At 58.6% G+C, this 10775-nt stretch overlaps 1 protein-coding gene across 1 annotated transcript in view; it reads right to left on the bottom strand.

The window, feature by feature from the left end:
- The window catches only part of LOC146542029 (DNA-directed RNA polymerase II subunit RPB1-like), a 50407-nt gene that overhangs the window by 4093 nt on the left and 35539 nt on the right, over positions 1-10775 (bottom strand). The window contains exons 12-14 of the mRNA XM_085215056.1: positions 5855-6023; positions 3713-3807; positions 237-459 (exon numbers count right to left, since the gene is read on the bottom strand). Coding sequence (XP_085071182.1) covers positions 237-459; positions 3713-3807; positions 5855-6023 — 487 coding nt within the window. The remainder of the gene's footprint in view (positions 1-236; positions 460-3712; positions 3808-5854; positions 6024-10775) is intronic.

Genomic DNA, 10775 nt, shown 5'->3' with positions numbered 1-10775 from the left:
CCCCCAAAAAGACCCCGCTCCACGAGATCCACCAAACCCTACAGGTACCCTCCCCAACCCCACAGAGCTCCTGCAGTCCCCCCTAGGATCCCAAGACCCCCTGGGAACCCTAAAGATGCCCCAGGATCCCCCAAAACTGGGAGACGTTGGCCTTGGAGCACACGGACCATCGCCAGACCCCCCTCCACGAGATCCACCAAACCCCACGGAGCTCACGGGGACCCCCCCCAACCCACCCAGGACCCTCCCCAAATACCTGGGAGATGTTGATTTTGGACCCCTTGGCCCCTGAGACCACCATGGACTTGAAGTTGTTGTACTCAGAGAGGGATTTCTGGGCAGAGGAGCCGGTTTGTCGCGGGCGTCGTTGAGGATGCGGTTCACCTGGTTCTCAAAGGTCTGCCGCAGCGTGTTGCCTGGGGTGGGCTCCAGCTCGTTGTTGTGGGCCTTCTCAATCACCTGCGGCAACCCAGGGTGGGATTGGGGACCCAGAATCCAAGAGAGGGGCGAGAAAAACCCAAAACGGGACCAAAAATCCCCAAAACGGCAGCAGAATCCCATAGAGAGCACCAAAATCCTATAGAGAGCACCGAAACCCCATAGAGAGCACCAAAACCCCACAGAGACCCAAAACCTAAGAGAGGGGTGAGAAAAACCCAAAACGGGACCAAAATTCCCCAAAACGGCAACAGAATCCCATAGAGAGCACCAAAATCCCATAGAGAGCACCAAAACCCCATAGAGGCACACCCAAAACCCAGAGAGACCCAAAACCTAAAAGAGGGCTGAGAAAAAACCCAAAACGGGACCAAAAACCCAAACATGGCAGCAGAATCCCATAGAGAGCACCAAAATCCTATAGAGAGCACCGAAACCCCATAGAGCGCACCAAAACCCCATAGAGACCCAAAACCTAAGAGAGGGGTGAGAAAAACCCAAAACGGGACCAAAATTCCCCAAAAAGGCACCAAAATCCCATAGAGAGCACCAAAACCCTATAGAGAGCACCGAAACCCCACAGAGAGCACCAAACCCCAAAAGAAGGACCCCAATAACCCAGAGAGACCCAAAACCTAAGAGAGGGGCAGAAAAACCCAAAACGGGACCAAAAATCCCCAAAACAGCAGCAGAATCCCATAGAGAGCACCAAAACCCCATAGAGAGCACCAAAACCCCACAGAGAGCACCAAAACCCCATAGAGAGCACCAAAACCCCAGAGAGACCCAAAACCTAAGAGAGGGGTGAGAAAAACCCAAAACGGGACCAAAAATCCCCAAAACGGGAGCAAAATCCCAAAGAGAGCAGCAAAATCCTATAGAGAGCACCCAAACCCCATAGAGAGCACCAAAAACCCATAGAAGGACCCCAATAACCCAGAGAGACCCAAAACCTAAGAGAGGGGTGAGAAAAACCCAAAACGGGACCAAAAATCCCCCAAACAGCAGCAGAATCCCATATAGAGCACAAACCAAAACCCCACAGAGAGCACCAAAACCCCATAGAGACCCAAAACCCAAGAGACCAACAAGAGGGGTGAGAAAAACCCAAAACGGGACCAAAAATCCCCAAAACAGCAGCAGAATCCCGTAGAGAGCACCAAAATCCTATAGAGAGCACCAAACCCCATAGAGGGACACCAATATCCCAGAAAGACCCAAAACCTAAGAGAGGGGTGAGAAAAACCCAAAACGGGACCAAAAATCCCCCAAACAGCAGCAGAATCCTACAGAGAGCACTAAAAGCCCATAGAAGGACCCCAATAACCCAGAGAGACCCAAAACCTAAGAGAGGGGTGAGAAAAACCCAAAATGGGACCAAAATCCCCCAAATGGCAGCAGAATCCCATAGAGAGCACCAAAATCCCATAGAGAGCACCGAAACCCCATAGAGTGCACTGAAACCCCACAGAGAGCACTAAAAGCCCATAGAAGGACCCCAAAACCCCAGAGAGACCCAAAACCTAAGAGAGGGGTGAGAAAAACCCAAAATGGGACCAAAAATCCCCCAAACGGCAGCAGAATCCCATAGAGAGCACCAAAACCCCATAGAGAGCACCGAAACCCCATAGAGACCAAAAACCTAAGAGAGCGCATAGAAAAACCCAAAATGGGACCCAAAATACCCAAAACGGGACCAAAATCCCCGAGAGAGCACCAAAATCCTATAGAGAGCACCGAAACCCCATAGAGCGCACCGAAACCCCACAGAGAGCACTAAAAGCCCATAGAAGGACCCCAATAACCCAGAGAGACCCAAAACCTAAGAGAGGGGCGAGAAAAACCCAAAACGGGACCAAAAATCCCCAAAACAGCAGCAGAATCCTATAAAGAGCACCAAAAACCCCATAGAGAGCACCAAAACCCCATAGAGACCCAAAACCTAAGAGAGGGGTGAGAAAAACCCAAAATGGGACCAAAAATCCCCAAAACAGCAGCAGAATCCCGTAGAGAGCACCAAAATCCTATAGAGAGCACCAAAACCCCATAGAGGGACACCAATATCCCAGAGAGACCCAAAACCTAAGAGAGGGGTGAGAAAAACCCAAAACGGGACCAAAAATCCCCCAAACGGCAGCAGAATCCCATAGAGAGCACCAAAACCCCATAGAGAGCACCAAAACCCCAAAGAGAGACACCAATATCCCAGAGAGACCCAAAATCTCGTAGAGATGCACAAAACCTCACGTAGGAACCCCAAAATCCCATAAACGGCACCGAACTCCCACAGAGGACCCCACAAACCCACAGAGACAGAAAGACTCGAAACCCCGCAGAAGGACCCCAAATCCCTGCAGATCCCAAATCCCACCCGACAAACCCCAGACCCCAAAGCCCCCCCACCAAGCTCCCCAGTCCCCCCCCATCCCCCCCTCCCCCGATCCCAAACCCACCCAGGAGCCCCCACCCCCCAAATCCCCCCGCAGACCCCCAACCGACCCCGACCCCAAATCCCCCCCTGACCCCACACCTCCCAGCTCCCTCCACACCCTCAAAAAAAAAAAAACCCCAAATCCCACGACCCCCCCCCCCCCCAATTCCCAATACCCCCCCCCCCCCCCCAAACGCCCCACAGACCCCACAAATCTCAACCCCAGACTCCAAATCCCCCAAATCCCCCCATCCCCCAGCCCTCTGCCCCCCCCACCCCCAATTTCTCCCATCCCCCCGGACCCCAACCCTCCCCCCCACCCCCCCAAAGCCCCTGGACCCCCCCCCCCCCCCCACCCCCCAATTTCTCCCATCCCCCCGACCCCAACCCCCCCCCCCCCCCCCCCAAAGCCCCTGGACCCCAACACCCCCCCCCCCCCCCCCCCCCAATTCCCCCATCCCCCCGACCCCCAACACTCCCCCCCGCCCCCCAAAGGCCCCAGGACCCCACACACCCCCCCGCCCCCCCCCCCCCCAATTTCCCCTCCCATCCCCCCGGACCCCAACCCTTCCCCCCACCCCCCAAAGGCCCCTGGACCCCAAGACCCCCCCGCCCCCCCCCCCCCCCCCCCCCAATTTCTCCCATCCCCCCGGACCCCAACCCTCCCCCCCTCCCCCCAATTTCTCCCATCCCCCCGGACCCCAACCCTCCCCACCACCCCCAAAGGCCCCTGGACCCCAACACCCCCCCCCCTCCCCCCCAATTTCCCCATCCCCCCAACCCCAACCCTCCCCCCCACCCCCAAAAGGCCCCTGGACCCCAAGACCCCCCCCCGCCCCCCACCTCGATGACGTCCTGCTTGGCTTTCTTGATGGTGTTCTGGATGTCCTGGTACGTCTTGGCATCAGCGATGGAGTCCCCGATGCCAATGGTGTGACCTGGGATTGGGGGGGACGGGGTGGGGGGGGGGGTGAAAAATGGGGGTCATAAGGGGGGGGGGAAGGGGGGGGGGGGGGGGGCGCAGACTCCCACCCCGTATCTGGACCCCAATCCCTGTGGGTCTCTAAGGGGTCTCTGGTTGAAGGGGGGGGGGGTGCCTTAGAGGTGCCTGTTATGGCATAAAATGGGGAGTATGGGGTCTCTGACCCCACAGAATGTCCCTCCCCCCCCCCCCCCAGTAATTCTATGGGGGTTCCAATACCTCAAGGCAACCCTATGGGGTTACTGAGCCCCCAGATAATGGTATGGGGTCTGCAATATCCCAAAGGAATTCCACAGGGGTTCTGAGCCCTCCCCCAATAAACCTATGGGGTCACTGAGCCTCCAGATAATGCTATGGGGTCTGCAATATCCCAAAGGAACTCCACAGGGGTTCTGAGCCCTCCCCCAATAATCCTATGGGGTCACTGAGCCCCAAAATAATGCTATGGGGTCTGCAATATCCCAAAGGAACTCCACAGGGGTTCTGAGCCACCCCCCATAACCCTATGGGGTCACTGAGCCCCCAAATAATGCTATGGGGTCTTCAATATCCCAAAGAACTCCACAGGGGTTCTGAGCCCCCCCCCATAACCCTATGGGGTCACTGAGCCCCCAGATAATGCTATGGGGTCTGCAATATCCCAAAGGAACTCCACAGGGGTTCTGAGCCCTCCCCCAATAACCCTATGGGGTCACTGAGCCCCCAAATAATGCTATGGGGTCTTCAATATCCCAAAGGAACTCCACAGGGGTTCTGAGCCCCCCCCCATATCCCTATGGGGTCACTGAGCCCCCAAATAATGGTAGGGGGTCTCTGACCCCACAGAACGCCCCCCCCCCCCCCCCCCAGTAATTCTACGGGGGTTCCATGATGGAGGAGGGGGCGTCAGTCTGGCCTGAAACTGGGGAGAGGTTGGGGGTGGGGTTGTCCTCACGTCCCTGGGTTCCCACTGTGCCATAAAGCGGTGGGGGCCCCCCCACATCCCACATCCACTCCCATCCACGTCCCCTCACACCCCCCCAACGGCCCCCCTACATCCCCAACCCCACAAGAACCCCCCCTCCCCCCCCCCCCAAACAACCCCCAACCCCCCACACCCCACCCACCCCCCCCAACCTCCTCACCACCCCCACCCCCCAACCCCCCAACAACCCCCACCACCCCTCCCACTCCCCCCAACCCCACCCCCCCCACCCAACCCCCCCCACCCCCCCCCCACCCCAACCCCCCAACCCCCACCCCCACCCACCCCCAACGCCCCCCACCCCCAGCCCCCAGCCCCCCCTACCCCAACCCCCCCCACCCCCCACCCCCCCAAACCCCCCCAACCCCCCCGCCCACCCCCAAACCCCCCCAACCCCCCACCCACCCCGCCAACCCCCCCCCCCCCAGCCCCCGCCCCCCCCCAACCCCCCCCACCCCAATCCCACCCGCCCCCCCCAAACCCCCCCCCCCCAAAGCCCCCCCAGCCCCCCCCCCACCCACCCCAAATCCCCCCCCCCCCCCACCCCCCCACCACCCCAAACCCCCCCCACCCCCCCCCCCAGCCTCCACCCCCCCCACCCCAAACCCCCCCCAGCCCCAGCCCACCCTAAACCCCCCCCCATCCCCCCCCACAGCCCCCAGCCCCCACCCACCCCAAACCCCCCCCAGCCCCAGCCCACCCCCCCCCCCCAGCCCCCAGCCCCCACCCACCCCAAACCCCCCCCAGCCCCCCACCCCAACCCCCCCCACCCCCCCCCCCCAGCCCCCAGCCCCAGCCCACCCCCCCCCACAGCCCCCAGCCCCCCCCACCCCCCCCCCCCCCCAGCCCCCACCCACCCCAAACCCCCCCCCACCCCAAACCCCCCCCAGCCCCAGCCCACCCCAAACCCCCCCCAGCCCCCAGCCCCCGCCCACCCCAAACCCCCACCCACCCCAAACCCCCCCACCCCCCACCCACCCCAACCCCCACCCACCCCAAACCCCCCCCACCCCCCCCCGCAGCCCCCAGCCCCCCCTACCCTCGATGAGCAGCCAGTTGTTGATGACGGTCTGGATGTTGCTGTAGAAGAGCCTGGTGGTGTCGTGGCCCATCTCCAGGTAGGAGATGTGCACCAGCGAGCCGGCCGAGGTGCCCAGGGACTTCTTGCACAGGATGCCCATGATCAGCTCCCCGTTCTCCACCACCACCTGCGTGGGGGGAAAAAAAGCCTCGCAGGGGGGGGCAGTAGGCAGGAAACCCCCAAAAAGCTGAACCCCCCCCCCCCGACCCAGCCGGTAACGCTAGGGGGGAATCGGAGCCCCCTCCCAATAACGCTGCGGGATCAGCAGTACTTCACAGTAAGGCCATGGAGCCTCCGAGCCCCACAGCAACTCTATGGGTCTGCAATATCCCAAAGGAACTCCACAGGGGTTCTGAGCCCCCCCCATAACCCTATGGGGTCACTGAGTCCCCAAATAATGCTATGGGGTCTTCAATATCCCAAAGGAACTCTACAGGGGTTCTGAGCCCCCCCCATAACCCTATGGGGTCACTGAGCCCCCAAATAATGCTATGGGGTCTGCAATATCCCAAAGGAACTCCACAGGGGTTCTGAGCCCCTCCCCATAACCCTATGGGTCACTGAGCCCCCAAATAATGCTATGGGGTCTGCAATATCCCAAAGGAACTCCGCAGGGGTTCTGAGCCCCTCCCCATAACCCTATGGGGTCACTGAGCCCCCAAATAATGCTATGGGGTCTGCTATATCCCAAAGGAACTCCACAGGGGTCCTGAGCCCCCCCCCCCCATAACCCTATGGGGTCACTGAGTCCCCAAATAATGCTATGGGGTCTGCAATATCCCAAAGGAACTCTACAGGGGTACTGAACCCCCCCCAATAACCCTATGGGGTCACTGAGCCCCCAAATAACGGTAGGGGGTCTCTGACCCCACAGAACATCCCAGCCCCCTTCAGCCCCAGTAATTCTATGGGGGTTCCAATACCTCAAGGCAACCCTATGGGGTCACTGAGCCCCCAGATAATGCTATGGGGTCTCCAATATCCCAAAGGAACTCCACAGGGGTTCTGAGCCACCCCCCATAACCCTATGGGGTCACTGAGCCCCACAACAACTCCATGGGGTCTGCAATATTCCAAAGGAACTCCACAGGGGTTCTGAGCCCCCCCCCATAACCCTATGGGGTCACTGAGCCCCCAAATAATGCTGTGGGGTCTGCAATATCCCAAAGGAACTCCACAGGGGTTCTGAGCCCCCCCCATAACCCTATGGGGTCACTGAGCCCCCAAATAATGCTATGGGGTCTGCTATATCCCAAAGTAACTCCACAGGGGTCCTGAGCCCCCCCCCATAACCCTATGGGGTCACTGAGCCCCCAAATAATGCTATGGGGTCTGCAATATCCCAAAGGAACTCCACAGGGGTTCTGAGTCTCCCCCCATAACCCTATGGGGTCACTGAGCCCCCAGATAATGCTATGGGGTCTGCAATATCCCAAAGGAACTCTACAGGGGTTCTGAGTCTCCCCCCATAACCCTATGGGGTCACTGAGCCCCACAACAACTCCATGGGGTCTGCAATATCCCAAAGGAACTCCACAGGGGTTCTGAGCCCCCCCAATAACCCTATGGGGTCACTGAGCCCCCAAATAATGCTATGCGGTCTGCAATATCCCAAAGGAACTCGACAGGGGTTCTGAGTCTCCCCCATAACCCTATGGGGTCACTGAGCCCCCAAATAATGCTATGGGGTCTGCAATATCCCAAAGGAACTCTACAGGGGTTCTGAGTCTCCCCCCATAACCCTATGGGGTCACTGAGCCCCCAAATAATGCTATGGGGTCTGCAATATCTCAAAGGAACTCCACAGGGGTTCTGAGCCCCCCCCCATAACCCTATGGGGTCACTGAGCCCCCAGATAATGGTATGGGGTCACTGAGTCCCCAAATAATGCTATGGGGTCTTCAATATCCCAAAGGAACTCTACAGGGGTTCTGAACCCCCCCCCAATAACCCTATGGGGTCACTGAGCCCACAAATAACGGTAGGGGGTCTCTGACCCCACAGAACATCCCAGCCCCCTTCAGCCCCAGTAATTCTATGGGGGTTCCAATACCTCAAGGCAACCCTATGGGGTCACTGAGCCCCCAGATAATGCTATGGGGTCTCCAATATCCCAAAGTAACTCCACAGGGGTTCTGAGCCCCCCCCCATAACCCTATGGGGTCACTGAGCCCCCAAATAATGCTATGGGGTCTGCAATATCCCAAAGGAACTCCACAGGGGTTCTGAGCCCCTCCCCATAACCCTATGGGGTCACTGAGCCCCCAAATAATGCTGTGGGGTCTGCAATAGCCCAAAGGAACTCCAAAGGGGTTCTGAGCCCCCCCCCATAACCCTATGGGGTCACTGAGCCCCCAGATAATGCTATGGGGTCTCCAATATCCCAAAGTAACCCCACAGGGGTTCTGAGCCCCCCCCCCATAACCCTATGGGGTCACTGAGCCCCCAAAAAATGCTATGGGTCTGCAATATCCCAAAGGAACTCTACAGGGGTCCTGAGCCCCCCCCCATAACCCTATGGGGTCACTGAGCCCCCAAATAATGCTGTGGGGTCTCCAATATCCCAAAGGAACTCCACAGGGATCCTGAGCCCCCCCCCATAACCCTATGGGGTCACTGAGCCCCCAGATAATGCTATGGGGTCTCCAATATCCCAAAGTAACTCCACAGGGGTTCTGAGCCCCCCCCAATAACCCTATGGGGTCACTGAGCCCCACAACAACTCTATGGGTCTGCAATATCCCAAAGGAACTCTCCAGGGGTCCTGAGCCCCCCCCCATAACCCTATGGGGTCACTGAGCCCCCAGATAATGCTGTGGGGTCTGCAATATCCCAAAGGAACTCCACAGGGGTCCTGAGCCCCCCCCCCATAACCCTATGGGGTCACTGAGCCCCCAAATAATGCTATGGGGTCTGCAATATCCCAAAGGAACTCCACAGGGGTTCTGAGCTCCCCCCCATAACCCTATGGGGTCACTGACCCCCAAATAATGCTATGGGTCTGCAATATCCCAAAGGAACTCTACAGGGGTTCTGAGTCTCCCCCCATAACCCTATGGGGTCACTGAGCCCCCAAATAATGGCCACCCTATGGGGTCACTGAGCCCCCAGATAATGCTATGGGGTCTCCAATATCCCAAAGGAACTCCACAGGGGTTCTGAGCCCCCCCCCCCATAACCCTATGGGGTCACTGAGCCCCCAGATAATGCTATGGGTCTGCAATATCCCAAAGGAACTCCACAGGGGTTCTGAGCTCCCCCCCATAACCTTATGGGGTCACTGAGCCCCCAGATAATGCTATGGGGTCTCCAATATCCCAAAGGAACTCGACAGGTGTTCTGAGCCCCCCCCCATAACCCTATGGGTCACTGAGCCCCCAAATAATGCTATGGGGTCTGCAATATCCCAAAGGAACTCTACAGGGGTTCTGAGCGCCCCCCCATAACCCTATGGGGTCACTGAGCCCCCAAATAATGCTATGGGGTCTCCAATATCCCAAAGGAACTCTACAGGGGTTCTGAGCCCCCCCCCATATCCCTATGGGTCACTGAGCCCCCAAATAATGCTATGGGGTCTGCAATATCCCAAAGGAACTCCACAGGGGTTCTGAGTCTCCCCCCATAACCCTATGGGGTCACTGAGCCCCACAACAACTCCATGGGGTCTTCAATATCCCAAAGGAACTCTACAGGGGTTCTGAACCCCCCCCCAATAACCCTATGGGGTCACTGAGCCCACAAATAACGGTAGGGGTCTCTGACCCCACAGAACATCCCAGCCCCTTCAGCCCCAGTAATTCTATGGGGGTTCCAATACCTCAAGGCAACCCTATGGGGTCACTGAGTCTCCAAAATAAGGGTATGGGGTCTGCAATATCCCAAAGGAACTCTACAGGGGTTCTGAGCCCTCCCCCAGTAACCCTATGGGGTCACTGAGCCCCCAAATAATGGGATGGGGTCTCTGACCCCACAGAACGCCCCCCCCCAGTAATTCTATGGGGATTCCCTATGGGGTCACTGAACCACCCCCCACCCAAAATAACCCCATGGGGTCTCCAATACCACAAGTAACCCTATGAGGTCTCTGAGCCCCCCACCCCAATAACACTCTGGGGTCTTGAGCTCCCCAGGACACCCCCCAAATACACCTCATGGGGTCTTTGAGCCCCCCCAATAACAGTACAGGATCTCCAATATCCCAAAATAACCCTATGGGGTCTCTGTGCCGCCCCATATCCCTCTGGGGTCTCTGAGTCCCCCCAAAATAACGCTCTGCCGTCTCCAAGCCTCCCAACACTGCTATGAGGGCTCTGAGTCCCCCCAAAATAATCCTACGGGGTCTCCAATACCCAAAAACACCTCAACGGGGTCTCTGAGACCCCCAGTAAGGCTACAGGGCCTCCAGCACCCCAACATAACCCCATAGGGTCCCTGAGCCCCCAGTAAGGCTACAGGGCCTCCAGCACCCCAACATAACCCCATAGGGTCCCTGAGCCCCCCAGTAAGGCTACAGGGCCTCCAGCACCCCAACATAACCCCATAGGGTCCCTGAGCCCCCAGTAAGGCTACAGGGCCTCCAACACCCCAACATAACCCCATAGGGTCCCTGAGCCCCCCAGTAAGGCTACAGGGCCTCCAACACCCCAACATAACCCCATAGGGTCCCTGAGCCCCCCAGTAACGCTACAGGGCCTCCAGCACCCCAACATAACCCCATAGGGTCTCTGAGCCCCCCAGTAAGGCTACAGGGCCTCCAACACCCCAACATAACCCCATAGGGTCCCTGAGCCCCCCAGTAAGGCTACAGGGCCTCCAGCACCCCAACATAACCCCATAGGGTCCCTGAGCCCCCCAGTAAGGCTACAGGGCCTCCAGCACC

The sequence above is a fragment of the Meleagris gallopavo genome, unplaced genomic scaffold (assembly GCF_905368555.1).
Source record: "Meleagris gallopavo unplaced genomic scaffold, MGAL_WU_HG_1.1 scaffold_2, whole genome shotgun sequence".
NCBI classification, from domain to species: Eukaryota; Metazoa; Chordata; class Aves; order Galliformes; family Phasianidae; genus Meleagris; species Meleagris gallopavo.
The sequence above is the reverse complement of the archived record's forward strand: the minus strand, read 5'-3'. Positions and strand labels throughout refer to the sequence as shown.